We start from the raw sequence: 13035 nt of genomic DNA, 5'->3' as shown, positions 1-13035 counted from the left end.
CGGTCCATATTGTCCACATTTTGAACGATGACGCGTGGTCAGTGCATCGATTTCTAACACCAAATTTCTGACCTTCTCATGATCTGAGGAAATTTCTATTTTCCTAAAGCTAATCCCTCGAAGACAGTATTTCTTTGGATTTTTGTTTATTCAGGAATGTAATTTAATATATTAGCACCTCCTGAAAATTAGTAATAACCTGTTGTATTGAGTTTAAGAATAGAATTATTTCAACTTATCTGATTGATATATACTGTATTTTAGAAAGTATATTTCTGGTATTGACTATATTCGGGTTTAATCGTCCTTTACAGTGAGAAATGCGGGAAATATGATCCCTCATTGTCAGCATTTCGTAGATGAAGTTACAACAACCGAACCAGCTGCACTTGAATTAGGCTGCATTGTTAACGACATAAAACACATTATTGTATGTGGGCACTCGGACTGCAAGGTAAAACATCAAACCTGTTGTTATTTTATACACAATGATAAATTTATCCATAAGCACTCTTTGAGGGCTGAAGTTTCTGAAACCTTCACACAAAATTCTGATATTTCAGACTAAAATATTTCCTGGTCTGTTAATCAGTGTCTGACGATCTTAGAAATTTATATTCTTTTCTTTAACTGATATTTTATAATTACTTCTTTTGTTGTTAATTCAATTCGGACAACGCTCGGAAGCCCCTGCTAGAACCATCCGAGACTTGGCTGGGCATTGCATGGATAACAGGTAAGCAGAACATCGTAGACAATGAGAATGTACACATTATTCTTAAAATGCCCGTCCGAATGTTGTGCGAGAGAGTAAGTTTTGTCAATAACAAAGAAGGTACTTCAAATTTGAAAAGTAGAAACATGAATATAAAACTAATAGTTAATTGGCATTGTATTATTAAAACATATGTATTAGAGAATCGAATTAGTACATCAATTATATATTATTTTCATTGTAAACTTTTAGTTATTATTTGACCGAATAATGACTTTTAATAGCAATTTTAAAATGTGATAATTTATAACTACATTTTGAAATTGTTATTAAAAACTATTATTCGGTTAAATTATTACTAAAAGGTTACTGGAAAACCCTAATAAGTGGTAAATGCTGGAAAATATAACCGATATAATAGGGGAGGATTGCCTAGTTTGAACCAGTTGTTAATATTTCTCGTATAAACAAGAAAACACAAATTAAATGGGATAATAAGAATTTAACTCACAAATATATCATATCTGTATTGATATGGTGTACATATTGTTACCAAAAAACTCTATTTATGTATTTATGATCAAAGAATGAAACTAATGATTTTGGTCCATTTAAGGAAACTAGTTTCCTAACCTCGCATTTCTTTGGATGGACCACTCTGAAAATTCAGTAAACATAGTAAATTTACTCTGAAATAAAGTAGAAAATACTTCACAATTGAAATGCAATAACAATTTTAGAATGAACATAAATGTTATAACACACGATCAGAACTTTTGCGCAAAGAGAAATTGCAAGAAAGTAATGAACCCAAGCTACTGGACTAGAAAACAAAAATAAATGTATTCTCAATGTGCTATTTCGTATAAAATGAAAAGTAAGAATCAGTTGAACGTGTTCAAGAAGTGGAAAGAAGGTTACATTGTGAAAAGTGGTGTATTTTTGTACTTGGTTTCACTTTTGCGCAACGAGTGTGAACGCAACTTTGGCATGTGAAGCACTGAATCATATTTTGTTAAATGGTTATCTCACATAAGGAGCAACACTAACTATTTGTTCCTCATTGGCTTGAAACAATTGATTTTTTAATCTTCTTATTCCCCTTCTCAGCTGAACGTTGAAGCTCTAGTTTGTGAGGATTATTTATGATTACAACTGCCTTCTGTGCTCTTCTTTGGCTTCTTCGCTATCTTGTTAGTCGTGGCTGATCTATGACCTTTGGTAAGGGGAAAATATGTAATAAGGTGTCCATCAGTATTTCAGCATCAATTGTAAAGTTATACTTAAGAGAAACCAACTTATGAAAGCCAGAAATATGGCACATAGGAGCCGATGCGCTGATTACCCATCACCCAATTCAACGTATGCTTTCTGATTGACCATACACTTGAATCGACTAAGTACTTCTTTCTCTCTGCAGCTAAAGAAAAGTCTTTGAAGGGTTTTAATTTCTTGGCAGATGGCAAGTAATCCTTGTCTTGATCACTGTCGTCAATTTCTTCTGGTTCGTCGTCTGAATCGAGCGCTGACTCAGGACTTCGCATCACTGATAAAGTGTCCTTGATTTTTGTATGCCTGGGAGCCTCACATCTAGGTTGGAAACTGGTACCAGGACATATACATCAGCTGGATCAAAGTGATGTTCTTCAAAAACATTACATTCAACTGGCCACATCCCCGTTGTATGAAATGCGCTGTAAGCATTAGTAACCGTAGCTGTTCTGCCGTATGCTTCATTCGAAAGAGCTGGAATATTTGTTTGTTTGATTTGATATCCTTTGTAAGTATCTAAGAATATTTCTTGAGCTTGGAAAAAGTACCTCTGCAAAATGTCCAAAGAATGCAACGTCAAGAGGTTGTAAACGATGCGTAGTATGACCAGGTACCTGGAGCAAAATGATGCCGTTTTCTCGTGCAAATTTCCAAGCCGCAAGGTACTTGCTGTGTGTGGTAGTCCATCAAGCAAAAGAAAGATTTTATTCTGTTTACTGTTTTTTTTTTTTTTTTTTTTTGAAAATGTTCAAGCCATGTCACGAACAAATCAGAGTACATGCATCCTTAATGCTTCTCGAAGTTGCACCAATTTCAAAATCATTATTCCACTTTCTAATTTAAATATCATGGGGGTACGTAGACTCCTGCTGTACTTACTGCACAAACCACTGTGGTATTAACTCCGCTTACTCCACTTGTAACAGCCCTTACCTGACGTTTTCCTTTCTAAGTTAGTATTTTCTGCACTCTTAAAAATTTCCTTGCTCAGAAATGAGAAAAATGCATGTTCAAAACAAAATAAGTAATTTTTACTCATATTTGAGGAAAAATGTCTCATTATTTCCAAATGTGTTTTCATTTATGAGCTCAAGGCAAATTTTCAGGTTCCCATTTATGAGATTTTCTCATTTCTTAAAAATGAGAATGGAATAGTGCGTGATTTTCAATATCATAGATGATTTAAAAAACAACGATAACAATCTTACCGAAATAATATTACTATGTTTTACTAGGGAGTAATATTATTAGGGCTTAATTACTATTCAGGAAAGGAGATAAAGGATTTCAGCTGTAGCAGAGTGCGAATGGATATGAGTACGCAGTAGGTGATGCAGCTGAGGTGGCGTATGAATACACGTCATGTGACAGCGGCGAGAAGCAGCGTACATATCAACTTTCGAACGTAAGTTTGGGTGAATTGTAAACACTACCATACACTAAAAGTTACTGTAGTATACTGTAGTATAGTAAAAGTACTGTAGTGTAGAACGCTGACCCCCCCCCCCCTCATACAGGTTATATAGGCTATAGCAGTCAGGTTGGCTCTTTATGTATCAAAGCTCAGTACTCAATTTACATAATAACGAGTGCAGCAATAACAAGTGAAGGCGGGTTAGAGCCCCGTAGGACACGTTGTTTTCTATATTACAATAGAACGGGGAGGCATGTCAATGTTTTACACCCTTCGTCATTCGTTATAATGTGCAAAATAGCTTATGTACGGAAACAAAGAATACGTAAGTCATCTGTTTAGTTAGAAACAGCGTTACAAAAGTGTGATTTATTATTATGGAATTGTAATACAAAGGTACTTTGTACTGATCACCTAGCATAGCTTGGCGCCTCCCTTCTTTCACTAAAAGTAATCGTTTTAATGACACGCGTTTGCTGGTTATTTATGACATAGTACTGTACGCATTTGCTCTTGATTTAACGTAGAGGCTGCGGTAGCTCAGTGGTAGAGCGCTAACCTCTGGTGCGATGAGGCCCTTGGTTTGATCCCAGGATTTCCAGCTTGCGGCAAGTGGGCTTGCTGGTGGATAAACAGTATGCATAGGTTTTCTCGGGGTTCTCCCATTTCTTCCCACTTTCTTCATTCCACTATTTTTTTCATTCTCATCATAATCGTCTCCTTTAGCCTATCCAACACAACTGTGGGAAGTAAAACTCAAAGATTTCATTTATTTTTTTTAACCCAACGTCCCAGAATTGTGCTCCAAGGCTAAAAGAGACAGTGATAGAGATGGATAATAATGGTGTAATAAAAATGTGGACGTACGTTTCTTGGCAGTTTTTGCATGGGTTTGTGACCTTGTTTCCAATCTGAATTGAATCCTAGCAGTGGAGTTTCAGCACATTTATGAGGGGCACAAACTGTCGCATTCCCCTGCAGTAATGAAGAAGGGGGAAGGTAGGGGGTGATTCCTGGAGCTCCGGACCTTCCCCGAAATCGCTACTTTTATGTAAATTTTATCTAATTTTAGGTACAATTTTACATGTTTTAATACAATTTGTCCTCGTATTGAACTTGGAGCATCTCCGAAATAAATTCCTGTGTGCGTTTCTTGTAGGAGGAAACTGAAAAATCCTGGAAAAACCCACGAACACGGTGTTTCTCATGTAGGTAACTTTTTTATGGTAGAGAAGTAGGCATATTGGACTGCGATAACTCAGTGGTAGAACTAAACTCCGATGCATGGGGTCCCTAGTTTGATTCCACCTCCGTCAAGTGGGCAGTGTGAGTAAACATATTATGTATGTTTGCTCGGGATTCCCTCACTTTCTTCATTACAGCATTTTCGCTCATGATCATCATAACGTCTCCCTGAGCCTCGTAGCATAAGCGTGGGACGTTACACTCCAGCAGAAATTGTTCTGTTATTCTGAAGTAGACGGATAATTCTTAAATCTGAATTATCAAGAAGTTGGTATAATGTTGGATCAAACGGGACAATCTTGAGTAAACCACGTCGATGAAAAGGAAAAGTCTTGAGAAAGTGGACAGTGATGAAAAGAAAAATGTTCAACTGTCTGATGCAGTAGGAATAAGTAACGCACCTAAAATACAAGTCATCGTGGTATTCGTGGAATTTTCATGAATTGAAGTGAAGATTAAAATGTTATGTTTTAAACAATACCTATAACTGTAGGTGTTTATTTAATATAAATTCTGGGTGTACTAATAGTTTGAATTTTTTTGCAGGTTTATATTTTGTTTATATTCTTTTCCGTCTTCTCGTATTTGAGAGCCCTGTTTCTGTGCACCGTTTCTCGCTTTTGAGGGAGATATTTCTCAAATCTTTTTGAGAAATGTGTTTCTCAAAATTGGGGCTATACGTCTCATTTCCTCAAATGTTACTTTCTCAATTTTAAGAAAAAATACACTTTTTCTCAAATTTGAGAAAGCATTTGCACCCTCAGAAATGAGAGATAATTCCTCGCATTTGAGTCATTATTTCTCAAAATGATTTGAGAAAATCGAAATCTCACTTTTAAGAATGTATTACTCGGTGCACAGATAAGAAACGGATGTTCTCAAATACGAGGAATATTTTCTCGAATTTAAGAAACCATTTTTAACAGTGTGTAGATGTTTCTGAACAGTACTGAATTCAGTTCAGTATTTCTTCTCATAAATGCGTAAAACTACTTTTCTCCAGCCATCCTTTATCTAAATTGAACGTGTGAAGAAGATTTTATGCTAGGTCAAATCCCAATCACCGAACTTCTGTAACTGTCAGAACGAAAAAAAAAAACACTCTTCTAAAAAATGATGTGCTCAGCAAGAACCCTCTCCATGTCTTGGTTGAAGTTTGCTGTCTTCCGAATTCCTTTATTCTATTCACATTACTATTTTTCTAAAGAGCATGCCGCCTAATCGTTTCTTTGGGAACTCCATATATTCTGCTGTATTCATTTAAACCATAATCCCCATTACGATAAGCAGAAATAGCCATTTGTAATTTCTCTTCCGCCCATTTCCCATATTGTTCCCTTTGAGCCATTCTTGAGCTGAAATAAGAGGAAAACACGTCTTTAGTTTACTTGCAGTCACCCACGGTAATACAACATATTTCATAATATTCACAGAATCTTCGCGAAATTATTATTGAATGGTTGCCTGCAATGGACCGGCCCAACCAAGGCTACACGTGCTACTTCAAACTAGGCAACTGCTATTTAGCAACGGAAAGACATTTTTCAAATTTACTGTTAGATTAAAATAAATAAGCACGATAGATTAAAATAATAAATATTTATTTAAAAATATGGATGAATCACTAATTTGTATAGAGATCTTTTTTCATATGCGTGCTGAGATTTATTAACAGTGTAGGAGCATATACATCTGTTTTGTTTGAGCACTGAGAAAAGATTTGAATTAGAATTGGTAATGGAGTACCGTTAGAGAAGGCGGAGTATTAGATAACGTCACCATTAGATGACGGAAAGTTTACAAATGATGAAAATACGAGGTACACACCAGAAGTACGTGCGCTTTGCTCCAAGTCCAGATTTTTGTCCATTCAGGAAAGCAACTGCGGCGTCAAAGACATTCATCCTTCGTCTCTAAGCACAGCAGGTTTTCTTTATAGGTAGCAGCAGTTGAGACACAATGCCTGAACGATTAAGACAAGTTTGATACTACTCAAGGACATGGAATTTTCGGTTACAGAGCAACGGGTAACTGTGAAATTTCTCACCCCAGCTGGAAGTTGTGCAGCCGATATTCATCGCCAATTGGAGAGTGTGTGGTGATTGTGCTCTTGGAGAGAACACTGTTAGGAAGTAGTTGTGTGAGTTGGAAGCAGGGTGAATGAATGTGAAGGATGAACAGAGGTCTAGAAGTTCAAAAACAGCATCAACTGACGCTAATATTGTACATGTTGAACGTTTCATAATGGAAGATAGTCATGTCACCACGCATGAAAAGATTTGTGATACAATGGGGCTAACAATGGGAACAGTAGAACGAATATTTATAAAAGAACTGGGTCTAAAGAAAGTTTCTTCACGCTGGGCTCCATAAATGTTGTTATAACTATTCAAAAGAGGGGAGGATTCCATCAAGTGTTGCAAAATTTGACACGTTTCAGAAGAGAGGGACGCAATTTCTTTGAAAGTGTTGTGACAATGGATGAATCGCAGATTCCATTATTCAACTCAAATAAAAATGCAGTCGTTGCAGAGCAAACAGATTCAACACCCTCCCAAAATTTCGTCAGGTATATCTAATGAGAAGGCGCTATCTTCTGGGATTTCCAGGGAGTTATATTGTCGCACTCTGTTCCGAAAGGTCATATAATTACAGGAGAGTATTTTCGAATAGCTCAGCGCATCAATTTTGGATACAGAATTTTTGCCAAAATTGACTGAGATACGATCACACATAGTAAATGACAATTATATCATTCACTTGGCGTACCCGCTACATCGTGCTAATGTTGTGACCTCATTCTTGGCTGACCATGATGTCGAACTTCTGCCATACACACACTTCTCTCCAGATTTAACTCCGAGGAACCTGATTGTTCCCAAATCTCATGGGTTCTCTTCGGGACGTCACTTTCCAGTAGATCATCCCCGGGAAGTGCTACTTTCCAGTATGGGAAACATAGCCTAAAAATGAGTATGTTACATGCTACGCAAAATGGACGTAGCGATGGCAACTGTGCATCAATAAAGAGGAAGAGTTTGTTGAGAAGTAGACACAGGTTAATCTCCTGTATTTCATTGTTCTTGGAAATTAGAACGAAATGATACATACTTCCGGTGCGCACATCATAATGGACACACTTTGTTTTCGACGTGGTGTAAAATTACAGATAATATAAATAGTGCGACACACTTGCTTTTTATTTGTAGACTTGACACCGTTAAATCACCTCATGTAAATTTATTTTATTTTACACTGTTAAATGACCTGATGTACTTTTTATTTTAAAATAAAACTGATACACACAAACTTGACCTTATGTATAACGGATTACTAAATACAACACACATTTTAACTTACAGCTTATTAAATTAGATATACACATCACATACTATTACGTGATGATAATGATGCCAGTGGAAATTTTGTTTAAATATAAGTTAAGGAGAAGTTTGGTATGCATCTAAGATGAATTCTTCTATCGACATAGGAGTCTTGGATTTTAATCGAAATTTTGAATTAGAGGAACCTGCGTGGAAAAAACTATGTGTAGAAGACTCGTTGGAAAAGTATACATTGTATCATTCTCCACAGCCTTCAGATTTACTTATTGTAGAAAACATCATTGGCCTAACGCGGGAACATTAATTCCTAACTAAGGAAGCTGTACAAACCGTATTATCACCCGGCTACCAAGAAAAATGGAAAAATTGAATTATTTTTGCCCTTTTACACCGCTGCCTGTAGATTCCCACCGCCGTCACCGCCACCATCACCTTTAATGTTTGATTACAAAAGTTCGAATTGTGAATGTAAAACTTATTATGTATATGTAATCTGTTTAGAAACAGTATTAAAAAACAGAGTCTGCTGAAACTTTTCTGTAGTAGATGTGTTTCTTATAATCAGTTAGGATATCATTTTATGTGCGTAGGTGCTATTAGATTGGAAAATCACGCATGGATGCAGATTACGAAAATTACTGTGGAAGAAGACTTGTGGAACATGTATAAAAAATCATAAAAGAGACTGTTTAACAAGAGAAATATGTGTAAAGTGATATGATGAATTAGTTAAGCATTTTAAATGTATCTGAATTGGTGAGAGTTCTATTACAAAAGGATAAAGAAGAAAGATACGAAAAATATTATTTGTAAGTGTAGCGTATAAATTGTTTTGTTTATTGTATGTCCTATATAATGTACATTATGTTTATTATGTGTGTAATGTATTTTTATTTTATACATTTATAATAAATGTGTAAATATTTTGTAATAAATTGTAAATTTTTGTAATCAAGATAAAGTTTAAGAGTAGTACTGGACCAACATTCTACTCAACTGTGCAACATTCTAATCTTAAATGCAACATCCTAAGAGGTCCTGTAACTTCTGTTATCAAATTTTTCATTATGTTGTATCATTGATATGTTAAAGCACGATACAGTTGCATTTTGTGTTTTTCAAGTTATTCTTTTGATGTATGTTAATGATGTTTTTCCTCAAATTAAACACGTTATCTTCTTTGGAGATGGGTCAGCAGCCCGATATAAAGACTATAAAAAAACCTTTGGCAACTTATGCCTGCATGAGTGATTTTGGACTCACTTGTGGGTGAAACTATTTTGCCACAAGACATGGCAAAAGTGTTTGCGATGACATAGTTGAGACGCTGAAATGTCTAGCGAGACATACTAGTTTACAGAGGTCACTGGATAACCGGATTGTTACTGTTGCCGATTTCTTCGAATTTTCTCAAACTACAACCAATGTCAAACTATAACCAACTATAACCAAACGCTTTTTTATGCTGAAATATGTTGGAAACCTTTGTTCAATGCTTCAAAAAAGACTGGAAAAGCCATAACGTTGCAAGGGACGCGTGAAATTCATCATTATGAACACATCAACCTTTGAAGTCAGTCCTGTATCTTCTTCAAAGACAACATTCGCTCTAAATACTTGAGCAGAATCGAAAGACATTTTTTTCATGTGAGCAATTTATTGCGTGCATTTCAGAAGAGAAATTGTGGATTGGAAAAATAGTTGAGAATTTACAGGAACATCGTGACGGATGTGAATTTTCTTCATCCCCATGGACCCACGAAAATGTTTTTCTGGCCAAAAACACCTGACACATGTTGGATTCCATACGAAAACTGCATCATTAATATTGGATTACCCAGTATTTCAACTGGTACTGGCAGAAATTACAACATTTCTGAAGAAGAAATTCAAGCTATTGTGAAGACCTTCTCTAAAATTGGTGATGAGAGATCTTAAGCTCACTATTTTAAATTGTTTACAATCAACCAAACATGTAAATGTTATTTGTGTATTATATAACGATAGTTCACTATTGTTCAGTGTTTCTTTTATTAAATCAAACAGCACTATATAGGCTGCGTAATAGACTCATATTGTTTTAAAATAACTTTATAAATTTCAATTAAGGAAGACTTTCTACTTGTTTTATTATTATTATTATTATTATTATTATTTCATAAGAATCACCAACCATCGTAGAAAAACATACTTAGCCATGCAAGTCCTATTACTAGAAAGTTAAATATGATGAGAGTTGAATTATGCTTTTTTCTTCAACATACTAAAAAACACCCTTCTAATTTCTTTATATGATAAACAGGAATATCAGAGCTGCTTATTTTGAAAATTTGAGGTTGATGTTAGGTGGGCCTTTTTCAGAAATAATTTTAAAATTTTGACATTTTTTCTTCTTTTTTCTCTTTGATGGTGAAATTCATGTGCTTACTGACACTGACACTCAATCCAACATATCAGGGCACTTCATCACTGTTGTAAAATTCTGTGACTAAATTAAAGGTGTTTCCAGAATACTATATCCTGTTTTAGAACTAGGTTTGGCTAAAATACAATGCTTCTTTCTGATCTTCTGGCCATTACGAACGAGATACTCGGTTGTGTGAAATGTTTCACCAGTTTTCATAGCTGTCCATGATTTTGGAACTAATGACAGAATGTGAATCCCTTCAGCAATGGTACTTGAAGTTTCAGATTTCTGGTACAATTCATTTATTCAGTCACCTCAGTCTTGACAATTATAAACATTTTCAACACGAAAAATTTGAAACAGTCATTGGAAATTTGGTGGTTTTGTGCAAAAAGTGCCTAAATCCGCCCTCAACTTACATTGTACCATAACTTGTTTTTCTTGAACATACCAAAAAACACCCTCCTATTTTTTATATGTTAAAGAGGAACACCAGAGCTACTTATTTTGAAAATTTGAAGTTGGTGTTAGGTGGGCCTTTTTCAGAAATAGTTGCCAAATTTTGATATTATATTTTTTCTTTTCTTCTCTTTGATGGTGAAATTCATATGCTTAACCCCACTTGGTCAGTTAATTACTACAATGTTTTAAATGTTACAAATTCTAAGATTGTTTCAGTAAAAACCATTTTCAAATAGCTTCAATATCTCGAGAGATCTATCGGTTTCAGTACTTTAAGTCGAAAGCGCAATACGTGCTTTTTGCACAAAACCCCCAAACTTCGAATGGCTCCTACAGCAGTCCCTTTTAAGGTAGAGCTGTAAAATTTGACAGGTATGCTATGTTTGGATACCACAACATTCTTACAAACTTTGAAGAAAATCTAAAAGATATGAGGCACATTTTGTTTCAAATTTGGTGATTTCATATGGAATGACCCTTACTTCAAACATACTTTTATTCGCAAAATGGTTAGGGTATGAAAACATGCTTGAATTATTTTAGTACATTAAAAGACTTCTTAACACGTATTTAAGGTATAATGTTATGATACACAGAAAATTAAATAATGTAGGAAAAAGAAGTGTAATTGTTTTTTCTCAAGAACCACTCCTTTAGTTTAATGCATGTGTTATTATTTAATATTAACGTTCATTAGAAAATCATCTTAATAATACGAACTTCTACATAAAAATAACAATTTTACTATTCTGTTATTTTCTAAACTTATAATGCTTAATAACTATGAACATATTTTAGAATGTTCAAATTTCACTAAAATTATATAGTAAATATGTTTGTAACAATAACTCAGTAATATCAATATTATTTTATTTAATAATATATAAGGTATTCGTAAGTGCCCATTCATCAAATTGTACATTATGACGAGTTAAAAATTCTTGATATAACACACCAAATGTGTGTATTCTTGTCGTAAAACGCCATGCAATATAATAAGATAAAAGAATTAGTCATGTCCATTAATAATAAACCCATTTTCAAAACAAACCCCACAGAATAACTTATATTCTGGTAAATATTATGCTATACATAACACATTCTTCATTTACAGAAAATTACGTACAATGATGTTCACATTGTTCATTTACTTGTGTATAACACGCACATTCATGTTCACATCCATCATGGGAACAAATATTTATCTTTTTAGAAAAACAATTGTAGTAAATAACAATTATAATAGTCGTTTGACATTATTTGTTGATAATGGAAGTTAAATTTATTTATCAGCCATGCACGTATGTTTAGACTTGTAGTTAACGGAGTGTTTCTATAAATACAGTTTAAATATTTCTTTAGTTGTTATTTTTTTATTAAAAATTCCCTCAATGTAATATTTAAACATGCATAAAGTTCTGCTACACACTTGTTTATAGTTTATATTCGACACCGAGTTTATATTCGAAGATCTGTTACAGAAAAGATGCGTCCTAACTATGTAGCCCCGATTATTAAACATGGAGGAGGTTCTGTGATACTTTCGAGATGTTTCGCAAATTCTGGAGTTGGTTGTATTCACAGAATACAAGGAAATCTGGACAAAAATGGTTATTATTCCATTTTAAGCAGCCATACTATTCCCTCAGGATTTGATTTGATTGGTCGCAGAATCACTTTTCTGCACGACACTGACTCGAAGGACACGTCACAACTTTGTTCTAATTGTTTTAAGAAGAAACAAGCCAAAGGAAATAGTTGTATCATGGAATGGCCTCCCCAGTCTCGAGATCTTAACCCTATAGAACTTCTCTGGGAAGAGCTTGGGAGAAGTGTACGAAAAGATTGTCCAACATCTGCTGATGATGTTTTTGATATTCTGCAGAACGCCTGGAATAATAATTCGGATGAAAATCTTCAAAAACTTGGAAGCCGCATGCCGCGATTGGTGAAACGAGTGATAACGGCAAAGGGCGGTTTCTTTGACGAGAAGAACATTTAAAGAATTTGCCCATTTTCGTTGTTGGATAACGTTATTATATTATTCTGATGTTATACCTATCATTGTGTTTCTAAACTATCAAGTATACTGTCCAAAATTGCATCGTATTAGAAGCCTAACTTAATATTTCCTTGTTTTTTGATCTGTCCGGAAACTTTTGACCGGCAGTGTATA

The 13035-nt window shown here is 34.7% G+C and overlaps 1 protein-coding gene across 2 annotated transcripts in view; it reads left to right on the top strand.

Annotated features, from left to right (window-relative positions):
- CAHbeta (carbonic anhydrase beta) overlaps positions 1 to 13035 on the top strand; it is a 197355-nt gene that overhangs the window by 150063 nt on the left and 34257 nt on the right. For both annotated transcript variants that reach the window (XM_081769338.1, XM_081769340.1), the window contains exon 3: positions 315 to 454. In XM_081769338.1, coding sequence (XP_081625464.1) covers positions 315 to 454 — 140 coding nt within the window. The remainder of the gene's footprint in view (positions 1 to 314; positions 455 to 13035) is intronic.

The sequence above is a fragment of the Thermobia domestica genome, chromosome 8 (assembly GCF_964235325.1).
Source record: "Thermobia domestica chromosome 8, izTheDome1.hap1.1, whole genome shotgun sequence".
Lineage (NCBI taxonomy): Eukaryota > Metazoa > Arthropoda > Insecta > Zygentoma > Lepismatidae > Thermobia > Thermobia domestica.
The sequence above is the reverse complement of the archived record's forward strand: the minus strand, read 5'-3'. Positions and strand labels throughout refer to the sequence as shown.